Below are 11,781 nucleotides of genomic sequence, written 5' to 3'. Positions count from 1 at the left end.
CCTACTTTAGCCTACAATTTTCCATTGGGTTTTTATTTTAAGAAATTCAGTCAAACACTGAATATACAAATTTAATATACCTGTAACAAGCTCTACAAGTACCATATTTGTCCCAGAAGTAACACAGTACCATGTTTTAATGTTGTTTTTGTTCTGTTTATCTTGCATAGCTTTATACAAACTTCATATATGGCCTTAACATACTTGGATTAAAGGGATTTTTATAACATTATTATGCATGCAGTACCAAAAATAGGCCCAAAATAGGCCACACCCACCAATGACAAACACCTTATTTCATACTTTATTTTTTTATTTTCAAAATAAGAACCTGAGTTCAGTCTGTAGCCTAATTTTCCTGTTACTGGTAAGTACCATTTTTATGAGAACCTTCTTAGCCTTATCAAGCAAGTATTGTTGCTGAAGTATTAAATATAAGATTATGAATTACATTACTTTTTCACAATGCCTTCCCTTATTTGTCGTAGGATAAGTGGAAATATAAAAGAATATCGTGGTGTTGCAACTGGTCTCGGTATTAAGTGGACATGCTGTAATTACAGTAGCCTTACTCCCCTATTTTTTTTATGATTTTGACAGTGATAAACAGATCTATGCAAATAAAGAAAGTTTAAATGAGATTTGTGCCATAGTTTATTGTTGTTGTTGTTGTTGTTCACGATAGTTACCGGTAATAGGAATTGGCCATTTCCAAATTCACTTTAGCATGTTTTCCATATGGCGTCCTGGTACTTACCCCAACCCTGAGGTGAATCTTTAATGGAGCCACAAAGATCCTTGAAGATCATTGGTAAGAATACTGAATATACCCAAACTAATCACAAAGATCTTGACAAGATCCTTAAGGATGGATCAGGATCTTTGGTAAGATTATTGAAGATCCTTAACTCAAAGGATCTTTTACAGTGCGTTTCACAAAACTTTTAACAAACAGTTTCCGAAGTTTGTTTGAAATTCCTGAAGTTCGCTACAAATTTGGCAATTTCATTACGTAGTTGTTATTCAAATTGTGAACTTAGAAACGAAGTTGTGAATTTCACCACGAACTTCGTTGGGAAGTTAAGGAGTTTGTCGCGAGAGAAGTTCGCACCGTTCGGTGTAAATTTCTCGGAATTTTCTTAGAAGTTGTGGTTACGTTGATTGCGAATTACTGGTTTTAAAATGGGTTATAAAACGTTGAAAACTGACCATTCCCAGATGCCACCCGACACCTGCCTAAAAATAGAATACAATTTCTGTCGTGTGAACTTCTAGTATTTTACAGTTAAAACTATCAGACATAAATACAGGACATACATCATTCTAGAAATAGCGCAAGAAACAAAACATTTCAATGTCATGTTGTTCAACTTTTGTCTTTACATTTCTAGTGTAAACCAGATACGAGTCGCGCCATCTGTCTGTAATGTGAAGTCCCGGCTCCGTGCCTCTCAAATAATTTACCTTTAAGAAGTAAACATCAAAAAATTAGTCTTGCTTGGTTGAGAAATTTTTTCACTTTGTTTAAATTAATTTCTAGTTATATTACCAATAGGCCACTTGCACTAAGAGGTCACGTGACCAATGCTTCCCTTAATCTTGCTGTTGCCAAAAATTGACAGAACACATAAAAATTATCTTACACGCGAAATTTGAGAGGAAACACATTTAAGGAAGATATTTTATGGTACTTTGATTTTTCAACAAAGTAGCATGATTTGTCTTGGCCGCCATGTTGGAGGGCATACTCTTGCCCTCCAACATGGCGGCCAAAACTACTTTTTGCTTATATCTTGTTAAATGTGTGATAGTTGAGTTCAGATGTGCCATAAACGTTGCCACATCATCTTTTCAACATTTTCCGTGAAGTTCAAGTGCAAAATTTGTGTCAGAAAGCGGTAATTCATAATTTTTAAAAAAATAAAGTTTTGGTCACGTGGCCAGCTACGGACTTTCTCATTTTAAGCAAATGGTGCGGGTTTGAAAAACCAAATCACTATTATTTTGCTTAAGAGATGACCCACTAATAGTGTTTCGAAGGCAAAATCATGTAACTTTCGTTTTCATAAAAACGATGTCACATGACCTCTTAGTGCAAGTGGCCTATCTAACTACACCGAATGATGTGAACTTTGCTCGCGACGAACTTCGCAACTTCCCAACGAAATTCGATGTGAAATTCACAACTTCGTTTCGAAGTTCACAATTTGATTGGCAATTACGTAATGAAATTGCCAAGTTCGTAGCGAACTTTGGGAATTTCAAACGAACTTCGGAGACCGTTTGTCAAAAGTTTTGAGAAACGCACTGTAAAATCCTTGAAGATCCTTGAGGTTTTGGTGTTGGTTTTTCTCCAGGGGTTGCGGCTTATTGTTCTTCTTTTTTTCCTTTCTTGGCTCGGCACGAGGGCGTAGGGTAGTGGTCCGGCGCTGGACTAGAAACCCCCTCGCTCGGTTGCGCTCTACCCCTGAAGATTCGCAGCCGTTTATGAGCCTAATGGTGTCGTAGTCAGTTTCTCTTTACCTTCGGGTTAGCTGTGTTTCATATTCCATGGGATTTCTTTAGTTTTTTCTATCTTCAAAGGATCTTTTAAAATCCTTGAAGATCCTTGAGGATCTTTGGCAAGATTTTTGACGATCCTCAAGGATCCTGGGCCAGAAAGTTAAGGATCCTTGAGGATCTTTGCGAGGACTTTTGAGGATCCTTACTAAGATCCTTACAGATCTTCATGAAGATCTTTGAAGATCCTCAAAAGATTTTCACCAGGGACTGACTTGACAATGAGGATCACTTCCGCGGAGCAATCCACGAACTTCCGGAAATAGGAACGAGTCACATGCTCTCCTTGATCATTCTCGTTCCCAGAGGTGAAATCCTTTTGGCCAGCGCTGGCTAAAGTTCATGCGCGTGCGTTTTACCTCGCCCCTTGCGAATTTTCACCCGGCTATTCTTTTACATGGTATCAGTTGATTAGTTTGGAAACGAGTTTCACCAACCGCACCTTTCCAAGTAGACTTTCGAAAAGTCCTTCGTCTAGATACGAGCGGAACGACCTCTCGCGACTTCGTCGCTCGCTCATTCACTTCGCGTTCGAAAAAGCACTTCTGGGGTTATCGTGAGGTCGACTTGTGGCAAGTCTACTTTCCAAGAATTTTTTTTATAATTTGCACACCGTTAATATAAGCCTTAGAGGAATGTGCGTAACATCTGAATGGAGTCAGCTGTGTGTTGTGGTGTAACGTGTTTTGTCCATATGGGTGTAAGTGTTTTTTAATATAAACTTGTAAAGTTCTGTAAAAATACTAGTTAAATTGTGATAAAAAATAACAAATTCGTGTTCAAGGCTATTGAGATGGGGAAATTCTACGACTTCGACAAGAAGAGCAAGAGAAGCTAATGAATGTTAATAATGTTTATAATTCTACGGTCAGTTGGCGCAGGTGCTCGCGCAGGGCAAAATCGGCTTTTAAATTAATGTGCAGGAGATGCAGTGGAAGACTGGAGAGAGAATTAAAGTTCTACCAAGGAGGTGAGTGATAGGAAAGAGAAAGGATAGGGGGGAGCCCCACTGTCTAACATGGCGCGGTCTATAAAATGGCGGTCGCAAGATTGTAACGCGAACTCGATCGGCCCAAGAAGACGCCTGCACTGCAGGCTATTGCACTCACCACACCAGCCATTCGCCTTAAACATAAAAAAAAAATAACATAATTTTTAGGCGGCAAAAGAGGTCACTTGAGTTATGTTTGCTGGTTTCGAGTACAGAGTATGAATTCAGTATTACAGAGAACTAGAGCAGCCCGAGTGTGCCGTAATACAACGACGAGAAATTGTAAAGAGATATATATGTTATTCGTCGGCTGTAAGGTCCGTATAAGGAAACCTGTGACCGAGGTCTTGAAAATGCTGCCGAGGCCGACGGCAGTATTTCCGACCCTAAGACGGCAAATAACTGCAATCCTATAGGTTCTTGGCGTGTTACTGTGCGTGAGCAGAGATAAGAAAATCCGGACCCTCCCAACAACCAATCAGATTTCAGGATTCGTTACCACAAAATTATTGATTAGCCGCGAAGGGGCCACGTATGCCTGGTCCCTAGCACTGTTTCCAGTCCTTTTACTATTCAAACTAACTATCTCGTAAAAAAAGTCCATATTCCTAGAGCTCAGTGTGCCTCTATGTAAATTGAGTGCAAACTAAACGCTTCCTAGGAAAATCACTCCCACACTGGTTCCACGACTTTTCAGTTTAATATTGAAATACATGTCATTTCTCACCATCCTGTACCATACTACATTGACGTATTGTCAACAAGTTCGACGGGAGGCTGATAAACGTGGATGAGCTGCATGCGTAGAGTTTATGTGTATCGCTTCAGTTCACAGTTTCTCTGCAAATTCCATCATAAAGGTTGTTACTCAATTCATAGACGGTTCAAGAGCATTACTACTCATAGCTGGTTACTTCCACGTTAGAGGAAAAGCTGTTTAATAATGGCTTAAGGTCCTGAAAGTGAACACCCAATTAAAACGTCACATGTCAATTCGTGTGTTCCTCTTACCTGGCTATTTTCGAAAGTGCGATTTCAAACCCCCTCAAAGGAAATTCACTCGAGAAACAGTTACGTGCCTGCTCATGCCTCTAATAGGCGAGACATGCAATTTCTTAGCTTCCTGTATTCGGTGTTAAAAAATACAGGAAATGATTGAATATTTGCGGAATACGTAGAGTTTCCTAGTATGCTTGGACAAAAAAAAAACCCTTGTTTGTCTTAAAACGTTTTATCACAGGGCTCGGAACCTCGTTTATGTTTCTATATGACAGGATCAAGTAACTCGTTCAAATAAGGTTGACGACATTGTTCTGGTAGATTCTCCGGTAGTTAAAATAGTGTGATATAGATAAAGTTGGTGGTAAGTCTGTCAGTTTGTTTGTCACATAGTTTCAGGGGATGAACGGATAGCACAAAGATGAGATGCTTTCGCCTCCCACCAAGCCCGTAAACACTGTATGATGTCATACATGGGTTGAGTTCGTTGTTCTCTATTTTTCTTCCTTCTTTTTAACCCAGGTTCTCCGTTCTCCCGGCTCAAACTGAAAAACGAGCATTTAACTTAAGAAAAAGATTTAGGAGTTAAATATAAAGAATTTGTACGAGTCATCGTAAATTTGTTCCAGGACCTTTAAAGAGATCAGTTCAATCCAAGTATCAATTTACTTTCAAGCGGTTCAAGCTCAGCGAATTTCTTACGTCGACGTGGTCCCATTAGGCTGGTCAATGAAACAATAACTGGGTTAAACAATATATACGAAATATATAGTTTTTGATAGCTTGTCTTTTTTGCTTCATGCAGTAACTTAAAGATCGGAAGATTAAACTGTTCATCGAAATTAGTGGGCATCACTTAATGAATGATTGGACATTTCATTGCGTTTTCCAGTTCTTGGTGGTTTGTGAACTGCACGGCATGCATGCATTTTTCATTCCTTTGTCTACTTTCGATATATGCTACTTGTCATCATCTGCCACAATGCTATTTTCGTTGGCAAATCCAGAGAATATATATATAATATATATTTTTTTTTGAAAAGAGGACTTTGGCTTTAGGCAGCTTATGCCCCGTTCACACTAAACCTCAACCATGTTTTGGACATGTTTAGTTAAACGCGGTTTCAAAGTGTTTCCTTTTTAAATCATGATCTTTGTCGACTACAATTTTAGCACAGATGAAAGCACGTAATGAAACTCACCTGACACATGCGTAAAAGCCAGTCTTAACATTTTCTCTATGACTGATATTCACTTTGTTAACACGTCTTGTTTGTGAGAATGGGGTATCAGTCTGCGCGATGAATTTTGCACCAGTCATGGTTAATTAATATTGAACTCAGCAACACAATTTCCGAACTCCTTTCAAAAGTCATAGCGCTTCCTTTGTCAGAAAGTAGACACGAGCAAACTTCTTCAAAAATTAAACGAATAACATATTGAAAGAGATCCACAGTAAAATACTTTTGATTTTTTCCAATAACACTGATTTGATCCAAATTTAATCCAATCTTTGGATTAAATCAGTGTTATTGGAAAAAATGAAAAGTAGTTTAATGTGGAATGGACAAACATGTTTTTGATTGACAGATGATGTTCTTACATATATAAAGAACTCAGCTAAGCTCATATTCATGTTAAATATTTTTAGCTTAGAAGTTGAGGTTTAGTCAGTAGATTTTCACAATAGCTTTTGTTCTCTCTTTGTCACTCGCGAAAGACATTAGCGGATTTATATCATGCTGTAGATCCATGACATATTCATTTAAATACCACCATTTATCACCAGACTCTCCGCTTAAGTAAAATTAACATCCATTTCAGTTTTGAAATGAGACCTTTGAAATTAATATCAAGAATTAAACAGAATAGAGGTGAGTTACTCAAGCAATTAACACTTGTGAACAATCTGACTGACACTAACTAATGAACATGAAGGCATAACTTATTTCCATTCACTTTCAATGTCTGAAAAGTTAGGTCAGTTTACTGCGATACTGCACGGTAAACGTATAGCCCTGGGACAGCACCAAATGAAACCGGGCTTAGTTCTAATGACTCCGCCAGGAGGTTATTTACACTCTTTAAAATCGGAATTTTCACTTGCAAACATTTGAGTTTAGCCTCCTAAAATGGGAGTTTATCTTTTACTTTTCACGTACAGGATCTTTCGGCCTTCGACAAATAAATGGACATTTTTTATGGTAGTTAAAAGTAAGCCCTGATGTCTGACTGGAGGTGATCTCTACGTGATCGAGTAAGCTCCCAGGGCGTCATTTAGCATCTGTTCGTCCCAGTTTGTGACCACAAACTCCTCAAGTGCTCCACACCAAAAACCTGCGACACAAAATCCAAAACACATCAATTACTAAAACTTGAAGTGAGATAGTATCATTCTTTATCCACTTGCCACATCCAAGCATGGCACAAGTGAAAGTTTAAATATTTATTATTTTTCCATAAGTGACAGAATGAAGAGCAAAGTGAGGTTATCTAAAATCACATGGGTGATCTCCTTTTTGTGTAATTCCCATTATACGTTTACAGTCTTCAACTATATCAATATAAACAAAATAGTCAAGGTCACCTTTTTGCACTTTACAATGAAATTAGCCTCATGCAGCTAGACTGACTGAGCAGGCGGCAGATTACTGCTCTATACCTTTGATAAGTCGAAGCATACTTCAAATTTCAAAGTACAGTTGGATTATACTTAAGACCCGATGCCTTATAAACGGGTTACAATCGAACCACTCATTATCAAGATCACTTAGCCATTGAATCGTTTCCCGTTAAATCTTAAGTGTTCAACGGAAATTTGTTTACAACCTCAGTCCGTGTCCTTACAAACATGCGAGAGTTTATTGCAGCAATTGCGTTCAACTTGTATATAAACTGAGCTTACATCCAGATCAGTATACGATCAATCATGAATTTGGGTAGGAATAGCACTGAATTGGAACTCAGGAAACCCAACTGGACACTGTTGTCTTTCAATTGTTTACCAGTGAAGTTGTAAATTGGTGCTAAGAGTCAATTAACCTCCTTAGCATTAAACTTTCCATCAGATTATGTTTAAGGTTTGTACCACCGAGCGGAAAACGACATCTTTTAATGCGTGTAGGCAACACGTTACCCCACGTTTTGTGTTGCGATTTCGTCTTAAAAACTACGTTGGTAATTTTTCGACACTTGGGGTTCAAATTGAATTCACCCCCTTAAAGATTTTCGAGTCCCTCCTTGCCCCTTAGTTAGGTGTAAAATTTGTCACCTCTTTTAATAGACGGAATAGACCGTCACAATCCTTAGCTTCACACAATGTGCTCACTTTTGATTAAATAACACTTTAAGAGACTCACTTTCATTGAAGAAGATTCCTTCTGGCGAATAATCTGAACCAAATTCATTCCCGCTAGAGTTGGATGCCGTATCTTGTTCATCATCGCTCAAACGTTGTTTTTTGTTCGTTGGCTCTAGACAAACGTCTCCATCTTTTTCCTCGGAGGAATTCTGTTCTAACATGTTTGATAGCACCGAGATGTAATGAATAGCAAGTCTTAATGTAGCGATTTTCGACAATTTTTCCTCCCCACTGTAGCTCGCCTTGGGTATAACTTTTCTTAATTCCTCGAAAGCTCTGTTTAACTTGTGCATGCGGTTTCGTTCCCTCACGGTAGCACAATCCCTCGCTGACCTTAGATGGGGGTACCTTCTAATTCGTGTGGAGTCGCTAAAACATTCACTACATATATCTTCCTCATCCTCATCGCATGCTGCAAGCAAGGCCAATTTGCTGCGCGATTCACGCGAAACAGGCCGAAGATGGTATCTTTTGGAACCACCCGGCCGTTTGTCCGAAGTGTCGTCCATGGATGATTTATGACTTGTGTCCTTGGCGGCCTCCTTTCACTCAAGTTAACTATGTTGTGCTCACTTCTATACATTCTTCAGTTACCACAAGCTCCGCCCCACCAATCAGGCCTTATTAACAAAGTTCCGATACATGTTCTTAATGGCGGACAGCTGTCAATTTCTCCACCAATAAGCGATTTGTTCTTGCGGCACTAAAGACAATACTCTTTGAATCCCATTTGACCCGCGATCAATTCTCTGCATACCGGTAGCTCTTGAAAATTAGTTATCATTTCCTATGTTTTAACGAGCAAAATCTATCCTACAACCGAAGATTTCAATGTAGTTTTTACCAAAGACTGAATTTTTTGAAAATTCATTGCTCTTTATATCTTTTATTTGCATGAGAAAAACGGAAAGAGATGTCGATGATTTAGCGCAAGCTAATTACTGACTGACAGAGAACAATGTCAGCTCTTCAGGGTATTGACACAGCTAGAACACTCAACATGTACTGAGCTCTACAAACAGTTTCCTTTCTCCCACATCGTTGATTCATTATATCACAAAAAACGATGCCAAATTCCTATATCAAAATCAGTGATGAGAACTAATTCCAAACAACGTAATAACCGCAAGAAAAATATTTACACGACCCGGTGGAGCGATACTGGTAAATAACTGTCCAGACAGTCAATAAATCGAATAAATATAACCCCAACGGTCATGATCTCCTGTAATAACAACGTCAATATTTTCTCGCGCACTGATTGCAAAACGTTTACATCGAAATTACTTCCATGTGGCTCAAAATAAGTCGGCATTTCCCGCCGGAAAGACCTTCAACATGTCGCTATCATCAAGTGGGAGTGTTTTCCAACGGAGGTCAGATGTTATTCCGCAAATTGATATCAAATCGTTCCGACTTTTTTGTCACGAAGTGTTCATTTTACCTAGGCCTGCCCTGATTTGACTCCCATTTTGCAAAAATGAAGTCTTTTGTCACAAGCATAAAATTTCCATTTCTTTTTTCGAAAACCCTTTACATGTTTTATTTACGGCAAACTGAACATACAAGAATTTGCACGTGGAAGTCTTACAGTGTATATAGTTTCGTTAAACTTCGTTTCTTGGACAGTTTGTGTTGTGAGTAGTGTCGTAAAAAAACGTTGTTGAGTCCCAGCAATTTCAAGCTAGCTGAGCTAAGTATTGAAATGTCGGTGCACAGACGTTAAAATTACTGGTACCTGGAAATAACATCCACTGGCCGAAACGGTTTCCGGATAGGCCATTTCCGAGTTCATATCTGCCTCCTCTTCAAAGCGAGTCTAAGTGCGAAGTGTTTCCATTCATATGTAAACTAGAACTAATTATCATCACAAAAACTTCGGACTTTGACTCGCTTTGAGGAACAGGCTGACGTGAACTCGGAAATGGCTTTTAAGATGGGAAATTTGAGTTTTAGCGGATTTCGAGACAGCCAGACTCAGTCACTCAGTCAAGCCTGAAAAACAAACTTCACAGAAGCAAATGTTTGCAGAACAGCGCGTTTTGTTTTGACAAAGTCCACGATCTGAGCAGAAATGGAAATGTCAATGCACTGATAAAAAGTTGGATTCCTTTAAGGCTTTTCTGATCTAAAATGAGCTGAAATCATTGCTTCTTGAATGAGCTTTTAATTTTTGACAAAATCATAAGAATTTCCAAAATATTTCAAATAGCCAAAACCGACTCTGCCTGTAGCAAAAGTGTACAAGCAGGGTTTGGACTTGTTTTTCCGGAATGAAATTTGAAGGAGTCTAATAAAAGAACATTAACGAAAACAGTTACAGCAAGTTGTTTTTTTAAAAGTCCGCGTAGCTGTTCTGTTGTAGATGTAAAAGGCACCGTAGATGAAATTATTACAGTTACAGTACGTAAATGAAATTATGTGTTTACGCCAAAGGAGGATGCATGAGATACCTCATCCTCTCTTGGTTTACGCCCCTTTTGACTACTTCATGGAGTTAGGTTTGTCCCTAAATCAACTACACAGCTTCGCTTCAAAATCTAAATAATCCGGCAGCTTTGATTCCAACAAGTTGTGTATATTTTGTACTTGTGTTCTACATGATAAAATGATGCTTTAGAGAACCTCCCCTACAACCGAAAAATAACTTTAAATCACGGAAAATAAAATCTCACAATCAAATTTGTTTGAACAAAATTCCAGTTTCCCACCGCCATATTGAGTAATTGTTAGTCTGCGTAGCACGCGTTTTTGTGAATTTTAGACACTTTTTCCCACCGGGGTTGACTTTCGAGTAATCATTTTGAATATGGCTGCGCGAACACCTGGACCGAAGTCAAAGGAGAACGCGAGGGGGGAGGATGGGGGGGGGGGGGGGGGGCCTCCCCCATCGCTTGCTTTTCGCGTGGCTGTTTACACTCAAAATCACTCGAAAGTCAACCCTGGTGGAAAGAAGCTTCCAAATATCACCAAACCGCCAGCTACGCAGGCTAAATAATTGTTGCCAGACGCATCACAGTCCTCTAATGGTTTAAACAGCTTTTTCTGTCTAAAATTTCCGGGGCGCTCTCATCGTTGCCCAACTTTTCAAAGTGATAAGCGATTCCAAAAATTCATTTTTTTCGGATACACTCTTTTTAGAATCCGCAAACAATTTCATTGGAAACATGATGTCGAGGGGTCGAGGGGATAAAGTTATTCTTTTGTAAGATTGTAACTGCCTGTGTCAGTCCTAGAGGTTGATTTAATTACGCGCATTTCTGGGCATATCTCAGAAATCTTGCTGGGAGACCCTGTCATAATATTAGCTTATTTTGAATGATTGAACCGCAACCCGTTGTTTTTCATAATTTGCCTCTTCCTCCTCACTTGTAAATCGTTCTTCGTTTAGGGGCAGCTGTTTTGCGATTGGTACTTTCAGTCTGGCATCAATGCAGTGTGCACTGAATAATGGACATAAACCCTGCTTGTTAGTGAATGTGACCCATCGCTGCTAATTTGTATTTCACAATCTGTCTTGCTCTTACATGGCACCCTTAGCGCTGTTCCACGTGTACAAGTCGGTTCCGGCCAAATAGGGTTTTCCTTTTGTTCTTGACGTTTCCTTTCGGATTTTATGCAAGCTTAAAACCTACTGCAGAACACCGGTGGCTTTGCAAGTCGGAAGTGAATAGGTCATTTTCGAAATATCAATATTCAGCTTGACAGTGAGGCAGTGAGGACAAAAACAATAGAAACACGTTGGAATGAATGTGAAAACTATTTGCATATCACAAACTTTCCTTTGTCTTTGTCCTCCTACACCTCTCTTTCAAGCTGAATTTTAATATATCGAAAAAGGCCTATTGATGAAGAAGGTTTGGAAAATTCA

At 39.0% G+C, this 11,781-nt stretch overlaps 1 protein-coding gene across 1 annotated transcript; it reads right to left on the bottom strand.

Annotated features, from left to right (window-relative positions):
• Positions 1 to 4,364: 4,364 nt before the first annotated feature.
• Positions 4,365 to 8,440, bottom strand: LOC138032699 (myogenic factor 5-like). Its single transcript, XM_068880399.1, has 2 exons — positions 7,909 to 8,440; positions 4,365 to 6,886 (listed from the first exon to the last, which is right to left on the bottom strand). The coding sequence occupies exons 1-2, from the start codon at positions 8,417 to 8,419 to the stop codon at positions 6,795 to 6,797; spliced, it is 603 nt and encodes a 200-aa protein (XP_068736500.1). The 5' UTR covers positions 8,420 to 8,440; the 3' UTR covers positions 4,365 to 6,794.
• Positions 8,441 to 11,781: the final 3,341 nt, after the last annotated feature.

This window comes from Montipora capricornis, chromosome 14 (genome assembly GCF_036669925.1).
Source record: "Montipora capricornis isolate CH-2021 chromosome 14, ASM3666992v2, whole genome shotgun sequence".
In the NCBI taxonomy this organism is placed as follows: Eukaryota; Metazoa; Cnidaria; class Anthozoa; order Scleractinia; family Acroporidae; genus Montipora; species Montipora capricornis.
This window is presented reverse-complemented; position numbering and strand designations above follow the sequence as displayed.

Bases quoted from the DNA above. Each gene is read 5' to 3' on its own strand.
- LOC138032699 (XM_068880399.1), bottom strand. From the start codon at position 8,419: ATGGACGACACTTCGGACAAACGGCCGGGTGGTTCCAAAAGATACCAT. The intron at 6,887-7,908 runs GTGAGTCTCTTA...TTTGTGTCGCAG, and splicing joins AGGAATCTTCTTCAATGAAA to GTTTTTGGTGTGGAGCACTT.